Here is a 23671-nt window from a genome sequence, read left to right on the forward strand (position 1 = left end):
AGATGAGGAAACTGAGGCTAAGAAAGGATAAGTGACTTTCTAAGTAATTAACTGAGATCTATCAGATCCAGTGTCCTAGAGGCCCTCCACCCCCAATCTCTGTGTTCCACAAAAGGTATAGCAGTGTACCACACAACTGTCGATTTGGTGGCAAAAGGTCAAAATAATTTTGAGGTATTATGGCAGATAGGTGGCACAATGGCTAGAGCACTGGGCCTAGAGTCAGGAAGACCTGAGTTCAAATCAGGCCTCACACACTTAGTGGATATATGACCCTGGGCAACTCACTTAATCCTGTTTGCTTCAGTTCCCTCATCTATAAAATGAGCTAGAGAAGGAAATGGCAAACCACTCTAGTATCTTGGCCAAGGATATTCCAAATGGGATCATAAAGAGTAAGACAAGAATAAAATGACTGAACAACAATAATAAATTGCTTACAAAGATATTCCATAGACTTCATTTCTTTTCATATGTGATTTATTTTTATTTTTTAAAATATTTTATGATTTTTTTTCTTTCTTTTGAATAGGTATTTTAGAGACCCAAGATGGGCAGAAAGGATGCTTCCACTTTAAAACTTCCTGTTGATCAATATAGAAAGCAAATTGGTAAGTAACATAATCTTCAATTCATGAGTAAATGTAGGAACACATCAATTGGTACTTTCTTGCCCAAAGACTGAAAAACTCACTTCCCTTTCTCTTATTCATTATGACTTAGATTTTCCAAGGTGAAAACCCTTTTCCCTGGCTACGTCTCTCCAATCTCTTGTCTGCATCCATATCAACCTACCTGTTCAAAAATCTTGTACAACTGGAATCTGCTCCATTATGTCCTCTCAAATAATTATTACCAAATTTGCCTTCATCTTAGACTCTTCCTCTTATACTCTTTCTATGGCTTGTTTTAGAATAAATGCATTCCTGGCCACCTTCTCCACTACTGCAGATGTCCTTCTTTGATGTCCCAGAACCATTGAGCCAGGAGGAGGAGGAGGAGGCGTACACATTGCTTCATACATTTCCTCTGCTACCATCACTCAGTCGCCTCTTCTTTTGAAGTCACTTGCTTATATCACCCTGTTTACATCCTTTTAGTAGTCATCTCCTATTTCCCAGGTCACTCACTTTTCTTTCTTAAGAAATTTAGGACCCTGTCTCCATCTTTTCTTTTTTTAATCATGCTCTAAATACTTCCATCTTATATATACTTTCCACTTAGGAGCAGAAGCTAGAACCTTGGGAAACATCTACATTAAAATAGAAAAAAGAGGGTGATAGACTTTAAAGATAGCTTAGAAGAGGAAGAGGAACCAGTGAAGAATACAATGTAGGAGGTAGAGCAGTCAGAAGAGAGCCTAGATCAAAGAGAATATCAAAGAGAAGAGGATGCTTGACAGTGTTAAAGGCTTCAGAGATTTCCAGAAAGATAATTCTTGAGAAAAGGCCATCAGATTTGACAATTCAGAGATCATTGGTAATTTTGGAGAGAGCAGCTTCAGCTGAATGATGAGGCTGGAAACCAGTTTGCAGAACATTCAGAAGAAAGTGAGAAGAAAGAAAGTGGTCGTATTGACTCAGGACAGTTATCACAAGTTTAGCCACAGAAAGGAGGAGAGATATAGGCTTATGGTAAGAGATGATGAATCAAGAAAGGGTTTCTTAAGGATGAGGAGTACATGGGCATGTTTGTAGGCAGGAATGGATCATTCAATAGAAAAGCAGAGATTGAAGATTATCATGGGGATGATAGAGGAGACATTCGGCTGGGGAAGGGATAGAGTAGGAGCATTTGTATATGTTGAAGAACAGAAGGTCCAGTTTTGCTGGACTGTAGAGTTCAGCAAAAGGAATAATATATGCTGACACTTGAAAGATAGGTTGGAGCCCTGCTGTGAAGGACAATAAATGCCAAATTGAGGAGTTTCTCTTTTATCCTAGAAGAATGCAGGAATATTAGAGTCTATTGAAAAAGAAAGTGACTTAGCCATATCTATGCTTAAAGAAAATCATTTTGACAGATGTGTGTAAGAAGGGATTGGATTGGGGAGAGACTTGAGATAGGAAGACAGTTATAAGGCTATTGTTAGTAGTCCAGGTGAGAGGTGTTTTGAGAGCCTAGCTTAAAATGACGGCTGCATTCGAAGAGATTGTGTAGGAACCAGCTCGACAAGCTAGGAAGAGCCAATTGTTAAATTTTTAGTGTGAGTGCTTACATCTCATAAGTTAGCAAATGTTGTATATCAGGGCTTGATTTACTATTTTGTTGATTCCAGAAGTGGGGAACCTGAGAGACCTAAGAAAGTGATGGAGAAAATGTTAATAATGTAGATTTAAATTAAAAGTGTGTCATGCCCATTTTTTTAAAACATTCACCACCATACCACTGGATATGATAAATGTTGTATAGGAAGACATGGTAAGATTTGGTAAACGAGTACATATGCCAGGTGAGAGAGAATGAGGAATCAAGAATAACACGAGGTTACCATCCTTTGACACTAGAATAATGGATGTACTTTCAGTAGAAGCAGAAATTCAGAATAGGAAAGGATTTAAGAAGATAACAATTTCTGTTTTGTGCCTTTTGAATTTTATCTGGAGGATATGTCTGTGAGATATCCTGCTTGAAATGACCATTAGATATTTTAGTGATGGGACTGAAACTCAGCAAAGAGATTGAGGCTGAATATATAGAGATGTAGAAATCATTTATGTCTGGGTTATAAGAGGTTAAGAGACTTACCCTCAATGAGATCACAGGTCTGTTGGAGTTTATCTTATATGCATTGTGATATGTATGTCATCATGTAGCTATTATTTCATATAAATTTATAATTTCATATAAATTCATATAAAATTCATATAAATGTACTAAGGGTAATAAATGTATTTATTTCAACACTGATGATTAACTAGATAGGAGGGTTTTTTCTAAGATCAAAAAAGAGGAAAAATTAGCGTAATTCATCAATATATTAAATATTCTGAAAATATGTGCAATGTACAACATTTATGGACCTTCTTCCTATTCAAAGGGATGGGGTCATTTTGTATTTTTTTTTGGCATGCTTCTTTCTCATTTTGAAGCACTGATTTTTGATATTTTTGTGGTTGCTCTTTCCATTTTTTTTAGTCATCATGTATTTTTCTTGGCTTTGCTTACTTACTTTACTATGCATCAGTTTATGTAGATTTTTTTCTATGCTTCTCTGTCTTCATTACGTTCATCTTTTCTTACAACAAAGTAATATTCTGTTACATCTGTGTACCACATTTTGTTAAGAGATTTCCTAATCACTGGGCATCTTTGCCATGAAAAAATACTACTGTGAATATTTTTTGTGGATATGGAAATTTTCTTCTGATCAGAGGCCTCCTGAGAGTATAAGATTAGTATTAAAATTTCTGGGTCAGATTGTATGAACATTTTAGTTACTTTATTTGCATAATTTTGAATTGCTTCCCAAAATGCTTATACTAATTCATACCTCCACCATACATGTGCTGGTGTGTCTAGCATCCTATAATCCTTCCAACACTGACTATTCCAATTTTTTTTTTATCTTTGTCAACCTGCATAGTGTTAGGTGAAACCTCAGGGTTGTTTTGATTAGAATTTCTCTTTGTGTTAGTGATTAGGAACATTCTTTATATGGTTGTTAATAGTTTCTAATTCTTTTGGAAACTCTTTGTTCATATCCTTTCTCCATTTATATTTTGGGGAATGGCTTTTGGTCATATCCATATATGCATATATACACAGGTGTGCACGTGTCTGTAATTTGCTTATATAATGTTGGATATACATATATATGTGTGTGATTATATGTGTTTGTATATACCTATTTGTGCATATATACATACATATACACACATATACATATTTGTGCATATGTACATACATATACACACATACATATACATCTATATGACACCAAACCCTCATCAAAGAAATTTGATGCAAAGATTTTTTTTTTGCCATTTGACCACTTCCCTTTTTATCCTAGATATGTCAATTATATTTGTGCAGAAGCTTGTTCAGTTTTATATAATCAAAGTTAACTCTTTTATCTTCCGTGATTGCCTCGCTCCCATGTTTGGTTAAAGAATACATTTACCATTCAGATCTGTGACAGATATACAATCTACTTCTCTTCCATTTTTTTTAATGTAATTTTTGATATTAAGGTCATGATATTTCATTGCGAAAATATATGTGGAATATGGTCTAAGCTATTGGTTCATGCCTAATTTCTGAGAAAAAAAATTCTTTCCAGTTTCCCCAAGACTTTATCAAAAAGAGAGTTCTTTCCTAAGTAATTTATATTTTCTGGTTTATTGAACTCTATATTACTGAATTCCATTGTTTCTAATTCTTACTTTCTAGTCTATTCTACTCATTACCTCTCTATTTTTTAACCATTACTAGCTAGTTTTGATGACTGCTGCTTTATAATATAGCTTGAGGTCAGGAAGTATTATTTCCCTTTGTTGCCACCTGTTTTCATTATTTCACCGGATATTAAAGATATTTTATTTGTTCAAGTGAAATTTGTTTTTACTTTATTGATTTATATAAAGTATTTCTTTGATAATTTGATCAATGGAATATCAAAACTGTTTTAATCAATAGAACATTAACACCAAATTAACTTTGGTAGTGCTGTTATTGGTAGTGTATTATTTATTACAATAATATATCCTGTTAGGTTTATTATATCATATTATCAACAAATAGATAAGTTTTATTGACTGTTTAGTCATATTTACATCTTTAATTTCTTTATCGTATATTACAACTATTACTAGGATTTGTAAGACTATATCAAATAAGAGTGGGGAGAATGAGTGTCTTTGCTTTACTCATATTTATTGGGAAACTTTCTAGTGCATTCTTGTACCAGCCGCGCCAACCACTCCTCCTATAAGGAGCAGGCTGCCAGAGTCATACTCACTCATCAGTCTTCGGTCCTCAACCGGATAAACACACAGAGACGAGCCATCGGGAGGCGCCAACACCAGAGCTTTATTCAGAGGCCATCACAGCAAGCCATCACAGCAAGGCTAAGCTGGAAGGCCAGAGCGCGTGATCTGACCACGCTCGTCCTTAAGTTCCTACTTAGTCCCTCCTCCCCAGCCCGCTTACTAGCCAATGATTGTAGGGTCAGATACCGGAAGGGGCTGTCTGAGTTTAGCACACCAAGGGAGAGGGAGTGACGTAGGAGGCTAGGACCGGATACAGGAAGGAGGCGTCTGGGGTCAGTGCTACACACAGGGACCCAGGAAGTCAGGAAGGTCACAGGAAGGAGGCGTCTGGGGTTGACGTTGCATATAGGGAGGGGACTAAGCAAAGGGAACTCGTTCTCTGCCTTCCCTCTCCCACGTGGCACCGCCCCTTGCCTCAGGAGCACAAGCTCCGGCTACTTCCTTGCACCCAGCTTATCTCACATAGCACTGCCCACTGCCTCAGGGCTTCTCTGTACCCAGCCCATCTCAGTCCACCACGACTCCGCCTACCACAGCCCCTGCCTCGACTGACAAAATACCCAGATCTTACCCTAATCTTGCCACAGCGCCCACCTGGTAGTTGCCAACATAGACAGTCCCTCACACATTCTCATTGCACATGATGTTGCTTTTGGTTTTATATATATATATAGATATAGATATATCTATATCTATCTATCTATCTAGCTATATAGATAGATATATATAGATAGATAGATAGATATATCTATAGATATAGATATGTAGATATATAGATAAATAATTTTTATGATATTGAAAAAGGTCCCTCTGTGTCAAACTTTGTAGTGTTTTTAGCACAAATGAGTTTTGTACTTTGGGAAAGGCTTTTTCTCATGTATTGAGATAATGTGGTTTTGGATGATTTTGTTTTTAATATTAATTATGTTGATGACTTTCCTAATGTCGGACCATCTTTGCATCTTACTGGGTCATATGAAACAATTTCTTGGATAAATTGCTATAGTATATTTGATAGAATTTTATTTAAAGTCTTTGACTCAATATTCATTAATGATATTAGTCTATATTTCTCCTGTCCTTTAACCTTCCCTGGTTTAGATATTAGAATTCTGTCTCATAAAATGAATCTTATTTGGATGCTTTCTCATTTTTTGAGAACAATTTATGTAATACTAGTGCTAATTATTCTTTAAAAGTTTGATAGAATTCTGTGAATCTATCAGGGAGATAAATCTTTTTTTCTTTAGTAGTTCCTTTATAGCTAGTTCTGTTTCTTTTTCTGAAGTTGGATTATTTAAGATCTCCATTTGATCTTTTAGTTTAGGTATTTTATTTTTGAGGTAGTCCTTTTTTTTAATATTTTGGAGGCATATAATTGTTCATATGAGTTGCAGATGATTAATTTTTCTTCTGCTTTTTTTTGATTTTACCTGGTCCATTTGCTAATTTGTTGATTTTATTTTCTACTTTTTTTTTTAACCAGATTGGTACAAGTTTATCAATTGTATTAGTCTTGAAGGAACCAGCATTTTTTTTATTTTTCATATCTAGAGTTTGGTTTGTTTTTACCCCTCCTCTTTAGTACTTACTTTGGTTTGCTTATTTATTGGCTTTCTAATTTGGAAATATATTTTCTGTTTATTAATCTTTCCTTTTTCTATTTTATGAATATGTGTTTGAAGGATGTGATTTTCCCCTCAGACTACTTTATACCTCAGAAATTTTTATTTTTTTGTTCATCATTATTATTTTCTTTCAGATAATTATTGTTTCTATGATTTGTTCTTTGGTCTCTCATCATTTAGGATTTCATTGTTAAGTCTCCATTTGGGTCTTTCATTAGTTTGTGCTCCATGAACTTAATTATTGTTTTTATTATGTTTATTATTTTTACCTTTCTATATTTATTTGCAGGATCTCTGTTCCCTAATATGTATTAATTTATTGTAAAAGTTCTGTGTGGTACTTAGAAATATGTATATCCTTTAATGGTTCCATTTAGAAGATACCAAAAGTCTTTTAGTTCTAGATTCTCCAGCAATTCATTTAATTATTTGTTTTTCCTTTTGTTGATCTTTCTGTTTGACATATCCAAAACTGAGAAAGGTACATTAATATCTCCTGTGACTATTATATTACTGCATATATCTTCTAGTAGTTCAGTTATCTTTTTGTTCATGAATTTACATGCTAAAGTATTTGGAGAATATAAGTTTAATATTGAGACTGATTTTTTTTTAACCTAAAGTTCCTTTCAGCATAATGTAATTTCCTTATTTATCCCTTTTTATGTTGCAAAGTGTAGTTTTTGCCTTGTCTCATAGCATTATCACAACTAATCATTTTTTGGATTTACCTGAAGCATAGTAATATTTTCCTGCACCTCATTTTTATTTTATGTATGTCTTTTAAAAAAAAATGTGTTTTGTATAAGCAACAGATTATGAGGTTTTGTTTTGTTAGCCAATCTTTCACTTATTCATTATATTGGATCCATTCACAGTTAAAGTTATGAGAGTTCAGCTTATATTTTCCTCTGTTTATTCTTATATTTCCCCCAAATTAGGATTTCCCCCCTGTTCCATAGCCACAGTATTTTGTATCTTTTGTATCTTCAGTTATTTTAGCTTACTCGATTTTAAAGGCAATCTTATTTTTTTTGTCTCTCGTTTCCTCCCTTATCCTGTTTGTTAATCCCTCTCTATGGTTTTAGAGTTTCACTTAAAAGTTTCTTTTTTCTTACTTCCTTTTATATATTATTATTATTTACTTAATTCTTCCCCCCTTTTCCCCCACTCAACTAGTTAAATAAAATTTCTTTTCCTTTCTTCCTTTTTAGTTTGTTTTGTTCATTAGTTTTTTTAAATTCATTTTCTGCGCTTTTTTTCTAAAAAATTCTTTTTTCCCTCATTCTCTTAATTATTTATCTTTTCTTTCTCTTTTATTCTTTGATTTGTTATTCTTCTGCTTATGTATTTCTTCTTTATTTTCGGTAATTCTCATGTATTTAAAGCATTTAATGTACCTATTTTGGATTCCCTTTCTAAATGGTTTCTGTGTTGTTGTTTTGTAGATCTTATCTCCTTACCTTTTTTTTCTTGTGTCTCTCTCAGAAATAATAATTATTGCAAGTGATAGAGGAGACGTTGCTCAGGAGTAGGAATTTTCTTATGCCTCTCCTTGTACACTTCATTATTAATGCTTGAGGTTTAATCCATGATGTTTCAGGTGTATATCTCTATTATCACTTCTCTTTGACTTCTACTTTCAATGTTGTCACTTAGTATATTTAGAAATCAATTCCTTAATGATCTATTTGTTATTATTTTGTTGCTGTCATCCTCCGCTGCTTAATTGTTTATAGTTCTTGTTGAAGTTTTGGAGAGACAAATAATTACTTCAGATTGTTTTTTTTTTCTAGAAATGCTTCAAATGCTCTTTTTATTGAATGTATATCTTTTTGCATTAATGGTTAGACTCAGGTTTTCAGGGTATGTCACCTTGGGTTGCATTTTGAACTCTGTTGCTCTTTGGAACACATTATTCCATCTCTTAGTTGCCAAATATGATGGCCTTTTCTCAAACCTAATCCTCCTTTATCTCTCTGAAGCCTTTGACACTGTTGATCACTCTCTCCAACTTGATACTCTCTTCTCTCTAGATTTTTTTGGACCTCACTCTCTCATCACCTCCCTCCTATTTGATCACTTCTCCGTCTCCTTTCCTAGGTCCTCACCCAGATCACTGAAAAGATTGCAGGTATCTATAATTAAATATTGCAAAATAATGGAAAATAAATCAATACCTGATGAGGAAGAAAAACCTCTTCACTCCCCAAAAAGCACAGAGCCCTATAAAGATGTTCCTGAATGGTTTAAAAAAGAAATAAGAATTGTGAAGGCAGAATTTATGGTCTGCACAGCTAATGTAATTGCAGCAAAACAAAACCAACTTCATTCCATGGTAGCAAGTCTCATCGAGAAACAAAAGAAAATAACTTATCAGGAATGCAAATAAATATATAAGAGTGAAGGATAACTGGAAGAAGAGAAGCAAAAAGCAATATTGTTAAAAGAAAACATTATTTCCATATAAGTAAAACACACCACTCTTCAAGACAGGATGCTTAGAGACAACCTAAGGATTATAGATATCCCAGAAGAAGGTGACAAGTCAAAAAACCTGACACTAAATTACAATAAATAATACAAAAAAATTGCCCATAATTTCTGAAAAAGTTTAAATCAAAAGATTCCATAGATTAACTCTGAGAGAGGGGAGAGATAGAACCCTATGCTGAATACTACAAGACACATAAGGGTAAAATTTAATAATTCCAATGATAAACAACAAATGACCAAAAGAAAAACTGTCAAATATAAAACAAAAGAAATTTGAAAAATATAATTATTCTGCATCTTCTATAAGCTATGGGAGGGAATGGAATCAATAAACATTTATTAAGTGCCTACTATGTGCCAGGTACTATCTGGTGATAAACAAAGAGAAAAAAAATCAGTCCCTGCCATCAAGGAACTTACAATCTAATGAAGGAGACAACATGCAAACATATTCAAGCAAGCTTTATACAGGATAAATAGGAAACAATTAACAGCAAGTAGACACTAGAATTAAGAGCAGTGGGGGAAGAATTCCTGTAGAAAGTGGGATTTTAGTTGGGACTTAAATGAAATCAGGGAGGGCTCTGCCTAATAAAGTGTAGACTCCTTAAGTTTGACATTCATAACACTGCCTAATTTAGATTCTCCTTGCCTTTTCCACCTGCTTCTTTTCATGTATTTTTGCCTCACTAAACCATTTGCTGTTCAACATTCATCTTCTAAAGATTTTCTGTTGCTATTTTCTGTATCTGAAATGTATTACCCTCACCCCAATCCACTTCAACAAGAATTTATTAAATACTTTCCATGTTTGAGGCACTCTTCTAGGCTCCAGGGATACAAAGACGAGACAAAAAGAAGTCCTTGTCCCTAAAAGTGCTCTCATTCTCTTGGGGACATATAACTTGCAAGAAGATACTTACCTATTTACTTGTAGTACATACCTCTCTGGTTGTATATTTTATCTTCCCAGTAGAAAATGTGCTTAGGATTTGAGTCGCCATATCTGCATGAAAGACGCAGGAATGGGGCAAAGACAAAGGTCGAAGGCAGAGCCCTTTTGTCCTAGGTGTTATCTCTGCCTCTCCCTCCATGCCCCCCACCACCATTTAAGTGAAGGGGGTAGGCTTAGGTTTTGAAAAATGGCAAAGCCCAAACTTCAGAGCTATTTGGGAGTTACGCAAACAGACATTATAGGCTTATGATCTATATGTCAGAGCTTGAAAATTGGGAAGTAATTTCTCTCTCAGCTCTACTCCTGACCTTTAGGACTTCATCATCAAGCTCAGGGACTATCTCACCCTGGCTCTTTCTCTAGTGGCTGAGGCTTCCTCACCCCTGTTATTCCATCCTCTCCTGTTGCCATTCAGGTTTCCCCTCTCCCATTGGTGGGTTTCTCCCAGGGCCTCCATTTTGTGGAGGTGACCAGGTTAACCAACCTTCATTATCTCCCAACCTCACTCCCCATTTCTGCTCTGACTTTCCAAACTTTCCCACCATGCCTAAACTGCCTTCCCTGGAACATTCCTTCTCATCTTGGGTCCTCTCACCCTTGTACATAGATCTTTCCCTGTAGTTTTCTCACCCTGAAGCATCCTTCTACCATGCTGTTCTCTTCTCCAGTTGGTGTGTTCCTCCTTGGGTCTACATTTTGGGGAGAAACCCAGACTGGTCATCTTTGATTCCCCCTCCACTTGTGCTTCTCTTTCCAGACTTTAAAACCATTGGTCTGACCCCCAACACCCTCCTCCTTTTCAAGCTCCCTTTTTTGTGTTTTCTCCCTCCTTTAGAATGTAAGCTCCTTGAGGCAGGCAGAATGGTTTCTTTTTTTTTTTTTTTGCTTGTGTTTGTATCCCCAGTACTTAGCACAGTGCCTTGCGCATAATAAGCACTTCATAAATCATTATTCCCTGCCTATTCATTTATAGAATGCTTACCATACGGTCTGGTAATGACTGTAACAATGAGACTCAAGCCCATGGATCAGGAAGAAGAGGCCAAAGAAAAGATTAAGCCAAAGGTATTTAACCAATGGGGAGGATACTGCTCTTTCTCTGCTCCCTCCACCCCCAAGTATCTTGGTGCTTGGGGCCGAAAATCTCCTGCTGGGAAGACAGAGGCTTCAGAGCCAAGAATCTTACTTAGAAAGTAAGGAAGGAGAAGTAGAGAGGAGACTTTGTGTTGTTTGCAGACAGGTTTCCACCTTTACTGAAGGAGCCTGGAAACATCTGTCAGCTTTAAGCTGACAGCATATGGCAGCACCCATTTTTTTTTTTTCTTGAAGAAGAGACTGTCAAGGATCTCGGCTGACTTAGAAGTTGGAAGCAGAAGAGTGTCCAGCAGAGCTGCATCTGGTGTGATTTGCAGAACAGAGCAGCAGAGTAGCATCCAGCCTGGCAGCATCTGACAGAGATGATCTGTCCTGCAGAGTCCAGAGGAGACTGTGAATCCTACAGAGGAGGGTCCAATGGAGTAGCATCTGAAAGTCACTTGGACAGCATTCTGCAGCAGGCCTGATAGGACTAGTGTGATAGCATCACTAGAATTCATCAGTGGCCTGCTGGTGTGAGTTGCTCCTCCATGCCTGTGCCCTGGCCCCACTTGCCCTGTATATGCTTCTCTCCACATGTGCATCCTGGCCACATAAATGTTATAAGACCACTGCTTCACATGTAGGTCTTGTCCACACATGTTCTCCATATGTGTTCCTCTCCACAAATATTCCCTACACATGTTCCCTTTTTCCTAATGAAATTAGGATGTATGCATTTATGTGAATGTCCTCCAGGTTTGTGAAGGAAATATTCTGTTGCTGTCTCTACCAATATTGCTATTGCTGGTTAATTATTAAAGGCAAACACATTGGTATCATCTTGTGAATTATAGATTTAGGGCATGGAGAATCACAAGGTACCTTAAAGTTGATGTATCCATTTCCTGGGAGTCCACTTTGTGAATTGGGGCTCCAAATGATACAGAGGATAAGTTGAGAGGAGTGAAAAAACACTAATGACAGAAAGGATTCAGAAGGAAATTTTGCCTGAGTTGACTGCTGAAGAAATTAAAGGATTTTAAGATGTGGATGTGAAGAGGGAGTACATTCCAGGAATGGGCACAATCCAGATGTGGTTGATGTCCTGGCTAAAATGTACAGTGTGTGAAGGATGCGAAGGGCAGTAATCCTGGAAAGGTAGGCTGCAGATAAACTTTGAAGCATTTTAAATGCCAAACTGAAAAGTTAATATTTTATCCTAGAGGAAATAGAGAACTATTAAAGTTTCCTCAACAGGATAATGATATGTCAGAAGTGCTTTTGAAGGTTATTTTGGTATCTGAACATGCTTCTGTCTTTGGAGGCCCTAATCAAGTATCAGCTCCTCCATGAAACTTTTTTTTTTTTGCCAATCCTTATTCCCCAGAAGTTATTTCTTCTTCCTCAAATTTCCCACAAAACTTTGTACCACTTCTATGACTTTATCATATTCTAATTTTATTAGAATTATTGGTATTCCTGTCTTATCTACCCTAGAAATGTGTAATCCTGAGGACAGAGACCATGTATTATTCATCTTCCTTACACATAAGTGTCTAGAGAACAGTCATTAAATCGAACTAAAACGTCTCATCTAAAAGTGTTCTATTCAGTGGTTCAATTCAACATATATTTATTATTAAGTGAATGCTCCTTCTGTGCAGGGATCTTTTAATGTGCTAGAACTACTAAGAGAAAACAACAACAATTAGGCCCTGTCCTCCAGCATCTTATTTGGAAGTATCAAGTAAAGAGGAAAATAAAGACAAGGCAATTTGAGAAGGTAGAGTTACCAGGAAAGGTTTCCTGTAGGTGATGACTTCTGAACTGAGCCTTGAAGGAAAAGAAAGATTCTAAAAGATAAGAAATGAGGAGAACATTCCGAGGAATGGTCTATATTCTACGTAAAGGAGTGGACAAAGGAGATGGAATGCTGATTTCAAAGAGTTGAAAGCTGGCTGCCTTGACTAGTACATTGTTATACATTTTTAAAAATTAAAATTAAATTTATCATTTTCCATCAAGTCTTATCAAACCAAGATTCTGAGTACTGGAAGAATGAAAATACTGCGGATCATACTGGAATCACTTCACCATTCTTGTTCCCAGGGCTACTTATATTTTCCCTGTTTTATATGTGATAAGCCATTCTGTGTGACATTTCAATCCGTACTCTGAATTAGAGGCAGTTCACTTCAATTTTATGGAGGGCTTGATATACATAGCAGATTTTTAGCTGATAGAGTACAGAGGAACAGGCTGACCGTTGTGAAGTGGGACAGATGGTCCTGTGTGGATTTTCACCCATCTAGAGTTTAATGTGTCCGGTGGGATGAGGGGGAAAATTTGCTCAGATTTATCTTTCATTTGCAGGATCATGAAAGAGGGAAGATTCCCCGTGGACTGTTTCCTGAAACTCAGAACTATCTGTGGGCAAGATTGAACCAGAGATAGAAGGGAGTGAAACTATACAATCATACAACTCTAGAACTAGAAGAGATCTCAAAAATCAAATAGTTCAACCCCAGATAGAAATACAATTCATCTCTATAACAATTAGTCTTAGCTTAGATGAAACAATGGAAACCTTTAACATTAACCTAAATGAAACATTTCCATTGGCCTAAAAAACACCTTCAAGTCCTATGAGGTGCCTTATTATGACCGGAGGTGCCTTGAGCTCTTGAAGTCTATGCCAGCAGAGCATAAACTCTGGTAGGTGCTACCATGAGAAAAGTTTTAAGTGTATCCTCGGTAATAGACAAAATCTGTTTTCAGAGGATCAGGTTAACTAATGGCGGGAAGGCATACCACCAGTAGGCTGCCACAATGGTGATGCCTTTTTTATTTTTTTGCCATGGTAATCCATGAAATGGAGAAAATTTTTTAAATGGTTCTCAGCCTCTATCTAATTCTGTGTGGCCTCTATCTAATTTTCCAACAATTGTGGCAGTGTAGCAAGGAAGGAGGCAAAGAAGGTGCTAAGGATCACATAATTTTTTTAGATCATCAATAAACTTCAGTTTGACCATTTGTACTCTAAATATGAGATGCTTGATCAAAGAGCAGACCTATGGTAGGAGAAGCAGAATCATATTACTCTTGCCGCTGTTGCTTTAAATGAAATCAGAAGAAAGCAGAAAGTTGCAACTAAGTGGAAGGATGACTCTCAGGTACTCATTAGGAAAGTATTAAAAAAGGTGATTCATTCAACTTCCAGGAGCCAAGATGGTAGAGTAAGGAGTAAGTTGCTCTCACTCTCCCTTACTGACCTCTGAAAACCCAGAGAATATTGCCCCAGGAATAACTGAACCAGCAGAAAGATGGTGTACAGTAGTCTGTTATCCTGGAAAGTTTAAGGGATTAATGGGAAAGGTCGTTTTTGCTCTGGTGGAAGGGGAGCAGCACAGGACTGGAGGTGTTCCAGCAAACCAGCCACAAGCCCCACCTCTGAAAACCAGATGGAGATCTTGAGCCCCAGGGAGCTCCACCTCTCTTATTTGACTTTAAAATCCATGAGCTCTACCAAGATGGCTTTTTGGACTTGAGACCTGTTCATATTCCCCTTTGAGGTTTTGGATATGGGTGTATTGACAATGTTGTCATTTTCTTTATTTGTGTTTTCATCTTCCCTGTCCCCATAGAAAGAGTCTATGGTCATTGTCCATTTCTGCTTTTTGCTCTCAGTTAGGTATAGAAATCTAACTTACCCTATAAGAAATAGGAGGGGAAAGGGAAGGGATAAATAGAAGGGAGGAAGAAGTAGTAAGGGGACAGGGCTGATAGAAGGGAGGGCAGATTGTGGGAGGTGGTGGTCAAAAGCAAAAGTCTAGTGAGGAGGGGAAGAGAGAAAGGAGAAAGAAAAGCATAAAAAAAGGTGGGAAATAGGATGTAGAGAAAGACATAGATAGTAATCATAACTGTGAATGTGAATGGGAGGAACTCTCCCATAAAACAGAAGTGGATAGCAGAGTGGATTAAGAACCATAATCCTCTAATGTATTGTTTACAAGAAACACATTTGAAGTAGAGGGATACACACAGAATAAAGGTAAAAGGCTGGGGCAGAATATATTATGCTGCATCTGAAGTAAAAAAAGCAGGGGTATTGATCCTGATCTCAGACAAAGCAAAAACAAAAACAGATCTAATTAAAAGAGATAAGGAAGGAAACTACATAATGCTAAAAGGTACCATAGGCAATGAATGCAGAAATATCATTACTAAACATATGCACCCATATATGGTATAGCATCCACATTCTTAGAGGAGAAGTTAAGGGAGTTACAGGAAGAAATAGACAACAAAACTATACTAGTGGGGAACCTCAACTTGCCCCTCTCAGAACTAGATAAATCTAGCCACAAAATGAACAAAAAAGAAGTTAAGGAGGTGAATAGAATTTTAGAAAAGTTAAATATGGTAGACCTCTGGAGAAAATTGAATAGGAATAGAAAGTAATATACATTTTTCTCAGTGGTACATGGAACCTGCACAAAAATTGACCATGTATTAGGCATAAAAACTTCACAATCCATTGCAGAAAGGTAGAAATATTAAATGCATCCTTTTCAGGGCATGATGCAATAAAAATTACATATAATAAAGGACTATGGAAAGATAGACTAAAAACTAATTGGAAACTAAATGTTCTAATCCTAAAGAATGAGTGAGTCGAATAATTTGGAGTCAAGAAACCCTGAGTTCAAGTGCAGCCTTAGACACTTGCTGGCTTGTGTGCCCCTGGGCAAGCCACTTAACTACTTAACCTCTGTCTGCCTCATTTCCTCACCTATGAAATAGGGATAAGGGCACCTACTTTCAAGGACTGTTGCGAGGAAAAAATGAGAAAATATTTTTAAAGTGCTATGTAAATGCTACACATAGGGGGTGGGGAAGGAAGAGGGACAGAAAGAGAGGGGAAGTGAGAAGGAGGAGGAAGAGGAGAATATGAAGAAGGAGGAGGAGAGGAAAGAGAAGAGGTAGAGGAAGTACAAGAAGAGGAGGCAGACAAAGAAGAAGAAGATGATGATGATCTGAAGGGAGGAAGATACAAAAAGTGTGAAAAGAAAATTGAGTCTTGATAATACTGAGAAACATTGACTAAGAAAATATCAGTAATTACCCACCTATATACCTACTCTCTCATCTATACAAAATTTTTATGAGAGTCATCTATACATGAATTAAGGAATCCTTGATGAGAATATTTATAGGAAATAGGCAACTTTTCACAAGCATTATTTAATAATAGACTACATCTTTAATATTTCACAATTAGTTGAAAGACAAAGAGGATATAAGATTTCAATGTATTTGTTGTTTTTTTATTATGATAAAGGATTAGATTCATTAGGACAAAATGATGCATTTCAGGATCTTTTACAACAAACTATCTCCTTTTCATACATTAAGATCTCTTTTAGGTTCCTTGGAACACGTGTGTGCATTCACATATGTGTGGTGTGCATATTCATATATACATACATGTGTATATATGTATTTATTTGTGTGTATATGTATATATGTATACATATACACAGAAATAACTTTTTTCAGTGGTTTTCTGATGATAGACATGTTGAGCAATTAAGCATGGAGATATATATTCATCAAAGTTATTAACCATTATGATAAGAAATTTATCACAGAGTCCAGGTCAGGGAAGGATTCTCTATGAATGGTTAGAAATTCCTATTTGTGGATGATATTTTCCTGCTTTCTTTAAGGTCTAGAGTATGGCAGAGACTCCTGGAAGGCTTGAGCTCTAATCTCTCAAAGGAATCTGACCTATACATCCACAGAGGAAAGGCAAGGTAGATAAAAATATTTATTGGCCAGATTTCAACATGCAGTAGAATGAATACCTTATAGAGCTTGTCCAGTAGTGTGTATTTCTGGAACAGACAGTACAAATATACAATGAATTTATTCCAGACCTAAACAAGAGGATAATAGACTGTCTTGCTTTCAAGAAATTTCAAAGCTCTTTTACTGACTTCAAGTCTCCAATGAAAGCAAAAGCTCTTTTTGAATATTAGCATTTTATCATTGCTTATGGCAGCATGATATAAGCTACCTAGTGGATATCAGCAAGCTACAACATGTAACTAGTGAGGAACTCCAAAGAAGAACAGGAGAAAAGCAAGGCATTGTGTGATAGAATGAGGAGCTGAACTGGTGTTGGATGGACCCTTGTGTTGAACTTTTGGGAGCACATGGACAAGTGTCATTCAGGATGAATAGGTGTATACATTATGATATGCATTCAGAGGACCTCTTGAATTGATGAGATTATGGATCTTTTTGAGTAAAACAAGATTAGAATAGAAAATTCACTATAAATATAATCATAAATTTCAAAGTTAAATATAAATTATTTTAAAGACTTCCTACCTTTTAGGAGGATCCTATCACTATTCTCTTCATTGAGTTTGATAACTAAAAATTCTTTTGAGCAGCTGCTGAACATTTTGAGTTATGCATTATTAATAAATATAAAATCAAATGTGGAGATAAGGAGAGTAGCTCATTTTGTATCTCAGCCTCTTACTTGAAATTGCCACTATAAATCTCTAAGCTGGTAAAAACAAGAAAGACTCTTAAGTTAAACTTTCTGCCATTAATGCATTAATAGTATACGTTAAAGGAAATCCCTTTGCCTTTTCCTTATAACCACCACTTTGCTATGCATTAATGCCTTAATGCATATCATACAAGCCTGAATGCAGGCTCACTGTTGGTTTTTGCCTACTCTTGCTTTTTCAGTTATGTCAAGTGAAGGTAAAATTGTATTTCCTGATATGCATTTAGGCATTACTTCACCTTGAGTTCTGAATTCCATAAACCAGTGCTATAAGAACTCATAAATATGCATCTCCTTTTACTCTTTTAAGTAACCTACTATTGCCATCTTTCATTTTTACTTAAAACCTGTCAGTTGGTATTTATGGTGAAGAGATGGAGCTTAAATTATAAGCAAACTGACGCTCATAGTTCTTTGGAGAACTAAAAGTATAAGTGAGCTAGATAGGTTACTTCCTCACATATCATTGTATATAATCCTAGATCTAAGGCATGGTATTGTTATGAAGTTATAGTGTTTCTTTATTAAGACCATTAAAACCCAGACTTTTGTTATTGGTAATATTTGTATCTTGACAAACTGTTTTTCATCCTGAAAAATCATTGCAACAGCATCTTCAACGTATATATACACTTCCACTAAAAGTTTTAGCTTGTCAACTACTTAAATGACAGTGATGAATGGGCTCTTACAACTCATTCGTTATAACATACCTTACCAATGTGAGTATCGAAAAGGCTGACACTGTCACTAGAAACGTCTTATAAATGTAAAATTATCACATTAAACTGACACTGTTTAAAGGATTGTAAAATTAGCTATAATTGTATTGAATTGTGCTAATCTGGCTGAAGAGGAAAGAAAATCTCCCACCTACTTTCTAGTCAGTACACTAAGGAAGAATGACTGCTCAGAAAATGGTCAAGTCTTATATCCAGAATTACTCCAAAAAGTAATATGTTCTTACCTCAAAAGTTTATCATAAATAACCAGTAAAAGAAAAGGTATCTTCACTATTGTGGAAAAGATATGTACTTGGTAGAAAATTGAACATCTAATTTTTCAAATTTATGAATTTAGAAACTAAACTATTTAAAATTACAAATCCATAAAAAGATACTCGTTTCATATACTTTTCATTGTAACATTTGTAGATATACTGGTTGACCAGTATATGGGTCCTAAAAGAATTTTAAGGACATACAATCATAGATTTAAAGCTGGAAGGAACTTCAGCATTCAACCAGTTTAAAACCCTCATACAGACAAAGAAATTGAGGCCCAGAGAGGTCAAATACTTACTCCAAAACATTAAATAGCAGAGCCATGATTCAAACCCAGGATTTCTGACCCCAAATTCAGCATTCTTTCACTACTCCATTGTGCCGGTCCAAACCGCGTACACTCTTTCAACCTGATCAGGCAACCAGGGTCATACTCACTGTCTTTGGGATCACCCGGGTAAACCAGAAACGAGCCGATCGTGGGGGCGGGGGAGGGTGGTGTTGCAAAAACCTGAACTTTATTCAATAATCATCACAGCAAGGCCAGGCAGGAAGGCACACGCACGAGGAGGAACAAAGGCCGACTCCGCCCCCCCCCCCCCCCCCCCCGCAGCTCTTTTTAGTACCTTCTTCGTCCCTCCTCCTCAGCCCACCCATAGTGACTCGTCGAGGATCAAATATCAAAAAAGGGATGTCCAGCTAGTGTCCAGACAAAGGGAGCATACGTGGCACAGGAAGTGGGTCCCAGAGATTTGGAAGGAGGCATGAGGGATTAGTGCATAGACAAAGGAGAGTACACGTGACGCAGGAAGTCGGGTCCAGATACCAGGGGGAGGTGTCTGGGGTCGGTGTAGTACCTAAAGAAGGAGACTAGACAGAGAGAGCTCGTTCCCTGCCGTCCCCCCTCCAAGCAGCACAGTCCTTGCCTAGGGAGCACGCGCTCCGGCCACTTCCCTGTACCCCGCTTCCTCCCCAGCCTGTCACAGCTCCATCCAGCACTGCTCCAGTCTCGGGAGTGTGAGCTCCGGTTACCTCTCTGAACCCAGATCCCATCCCAGTGAGCCACAACTCCGCCCAGCACCACCTCTGCCTCGGGAGCAAGAGCTCCAGTTACTTTCTGGTACCCAGTTTCCATCCCATGTTGGCACAACCCCCATCTGGCAGTAGCTGGCATCAAACAGTCCCTCACACTCCATGCTGCCTTTCTGTCCTCTCAAACTAATAAACAGTTATGATTATTATAATTACATAATGATCATTATTTTTGCTGTTATTGCTATTTACATTGTTAATATATTGTTTCCCTATTATGCTTACTTTACTACATTATTTCATGCATGTATTCCTATGCTTCTCTGAAATTTTTAAATTTTTATTATTTTCTAATGGCAATATTATTTCACTACATCCTTGTACTACAGTTTATTTATCCATTCCCCCCCAAAAAACATATCTCCTTTGTTTCTAGTTCTTTGCAAATGTAATGAGTGCTTTCTGGAATACATTGTTATAGATAGGATCCTTCTTTCTGTCTTTGATTTTTTGGGAGAGTACACATCTAAAAGTTGGAATTCTGAGTCAAAGGTTATATGTGTTTTTAGTCACTTTCTTAACGTAATTCTAAATTGCTTTCCAGAATGGGCAGACCAATTCACAGTTCCATCTACAGTTTATCAGTGTATCTGTCTTTCTACAGTCCCTCCAATATTGTCTATTTCCATGTTTTGTCATCTTTGAGGGTTTGCTGAGTGTGAGGTGAAACCTCAGATTTCTTCTAATTTGCATTTCTTTTATTATCATGAATTTGAGCAATTATATTATTAATAATATATGTATATATATGCTTACTTCTTATGAGAGTTATTTGTTCATGTCTTTTGACCTCTTTTCCTTTGGGAAATGGCACTTGATCTTATATATTTATGTTAGTTCCCACTATATCTTAATTATTAGAGCCTTATCAGAGATATTTATTGCAAGATTTTGTTCCCCTAATTGGCATCTTCTTTTATTATGCTACTTGCATTGATTCTGTTCATCCAAAAGCTTTTCAATTTAATGTCATTGAAATTATCTTTTTTTCTTTTGCCACAGTCATTACTATGTTTTTAGTTAAAAACTGTCCCTCACCCCAACATAAGCCATAGTTGTAGAAGGTATTTTCTGTTGTTCTTTGTTTATTTTTCAGAATGTTCACTATTATGATCCATTTTGTGCTTATTGTGATACCTGATATAAGATATTGATTAAAATCTAATTTCTGTTAGTGGAAGAGGATTCAAAATATATAGCAATAACTTTTTGTTTCAAGAAAGCCTATGTGTTAAATACTGTGCATTATGTTGAAAGCTGTCTACCTTTTCTTTGCTTCCTTGTAGACTTTCTTTTGTTCTCTTCTGTACACTTTTTACTTTGTTCTTTTTTCCTCCTCCCTCCCCATTACCCACCATCCCAAGGCTACAATTGAGCATTGGTTATATTTATATATTGGTATTGAGATATGTATATATACATACATACATACAAACACATATTTTCCCTAAGAGATTCTACTCCTAATCTTTATTTTTATGTTTGTGCATATCTCTTTTTTTCCTAACCCTCCTAACTCCTCGACTTCTACCTCCTACCTTACCTTCCTATTACTTAACCTACCCCGACTCTAGAAATCCCTCCTTTATCCTCCCATTCCCCTAAATCTTAGCCCCTTTCTATATCCCCCTTTTAATCTATTCCCTTCCCGTCCCCTCTAAAGATCCCTCCTTTATCCTCTCCCCCCTCCCTATCCCCTTAGAGTTTTATTTCTTCCTAAATTTAGAAGACTTTTATGCTCTTCTAAATGTATATGTATTTTCCCCTCTTAAACCCATTCCCGATGAGAATAGGTTTCCAGAACTAATAGCCCCCCTCTCCCATCTAATTCTTTGGTATTGGTTCTTTCTCTTGCACCTCATTTGTAAAAGATACTCATGTAGCTGTACTTGAATGGTTTTACTTTTTGGAGTCATATCATACTCAGGTCTACCCCAATCTTCCTTATAAGTTACCTAATTACTAGTAACAATCAGCATAGGCTTTACATTTTTCATACATAAAAGGTAAGCATTCTATCCTTATTTAGTCCCTTGTAATTGGTCATTGCATTATTTTTCTTTTTCATTTTTCTTCAATCTCTATCATTTGATGTTTAAAGTCATTTTTAAGTTCTTCAGTGAATTCTTTTTGGGAAGGTCACCATTTGACATTACTGTTTGGAGTAGAAGAATGTTAATTTGCTTCAGTATCCTCCTCTGAAGATGAATCCCAATCTTCTCTATTCCCATAGTAGCTCTCTATGATTGGATTCTTTCTCCTTTGCCTGTGCATTTTTTTTTGTAATAATTTAGTTTTTATAATCACCTCTAGTCCTAGGGTATGGGGGATGGTGCCACTAATCCTCTTCAGTTCTACCATCTGACCTTGAAATCAAACCTCTTGTAAGTGCCCACAGCAGAGGCAATCCCACCCCACTGCTTCTTCACTTACCTAGCCTGTGCTGGTTCCTTCTTGCTCCCATCGTGTCTCTGCAGCACAGCTGGATCTGCCGTTCCTTGTCAGCAGAGCTTCCCTTGATCTTCTCAGGTCAGACACCTAACTCCCCTCACTGTCCTGGGGGTAAAAATTCCTGTGGCTGGGGCCAAGGCAGTCTCCCAAACCAGCTAATCCCCTGCTTGCTGCTTGTTGTTAAAGTGGACCCTAGCTTGAAGGTTTACAGGGAGGAAATCTCCTCCAGGACTTTTCTTTAGATCTTCTCCAATTGTCCCAGGTGGACTGGTCTTCTGCCCTTACTCTTATTTGTTTTCATGGTTCCATGTTCGCCCAGAGGTGCTATTTTATCTCTTTTGTGGAGGAAAATCTTGAGAGCTTGAAATTTTCTTACCTACTCCACCATCTTCCCAGAATTCTCTCTAATTCATTTTTTAAAAAACATTCCAAATATGCTTTTAGTTTTAACTCTTCATATCTTGGCATTTTCCTACCTTTTTAGTCTTTGTACATTTTATTCCTTTTCATGTATTCTAACATCTAGCTACTCTGGTTTATTTACTGTTCTTCATAGATGACCTTACACATGATGATATACCTTTTCCTAGGCTGTCCCATGCATGGAAGGCTCTTTGTCCTCTCCTCTGATTCTTAGTGTCCCTGGCTTCCTTTAAGACTCAGTTCAAAGCTCTCTTTCTATGGGAGGTCTTTCTTAGTCCTCTTCCCTCCAGCTACAAGTGCCTTCTCTTCTCCTATTACCATCCATCTCCTCTGTATCTCTTATATGTACCTAATTATTTACATGTTTTATCCCCCATTAGAAAGTGAATACCTTGAGGGCAGGGATTGTTTTTGCCTTTCTTTGCATCACCAGCTGTTAGCATGGTATTTGACACATAGTAAGCATTTAACAAATGCTTGTGATGACTGACTGACTCAAGGGATTCTCTAATATTTATTCGGTTTTTACTCTGCTCTTTGCATTTTAAAATTATATGTTTAAAATACTAAATTCATACATAATTTCTTATTTTACTAGTTAATCAACAAGTCTTTATTACCAGGCACTGTGGTAGCCCCAGGGATACAAGGAAAAAAAAAATGAAAACAATCCCTGACTTCATGGAGTTTATATTCTAAAAGTAGCAATGACGTGTGTTTACCTCAGTACATGCAAAGTACTGTGTGAGAAAAGCTAAGATGGTCAATTGGGTTGAGTCATAAAGTGCATGAAAGAGAGTAACATATAATGAGCCAGAAAGTTAGGATGGAGTAAGATTTAAATACCTTTAAAAGTCAAACAAATGAGTTTATATTTGATTCTAGAGGTCATTGGGAGCCACTAGAGTTTATTGAGTCTGAGTGTGTGTGTGTGTGTGTGTGTGTGTGTGTGTGTGTGTGTGTGTGTG

At 36.7% G+C, this 23671-nt stretch overlaps 1 protein-coding gene across 2 annotated transcripts in view; it reads left to right on the top strand.

Moving 5' to 3' along the window:
- Positions 1–23671, top strand: part of TRIQK (triple QxxK/R motif containing) — a 118660-nt gene that overhangs the window by 60634 nt on the left and 34355 nt on the right. For both annotated transcript variants that reach the window (XM_027856978.1, XM_027856977.1), the window contains exon 2: positions 533–611. In XM_027856978.1, coding sequence (XP_027712779.1) covers positions 551–611 — 61 coding nt within the window. In that variant the 5' untranslated portion in view covers positions 533–550. The remainder of the gene's footprint in view (positions 1–532; positions 612–23671) is intronic.

Source organism: Vombatus ursinus, unplaced genomic scaffold (genome assembly GCF_900497805.2).
Source record: "Vombatus ursinus unplaced genomic scaffold, bare-nosed wombat genome assembly UNPS02011767.1, whole genome shotgun sequence".
In the NCBI taxonomy this organism is placed as follows: Eukaryota; Metazoa; Chordata; class Mammalia; order Diprotodontia; family Vombatidae; genus Vombatus; species Vombatus ursinus.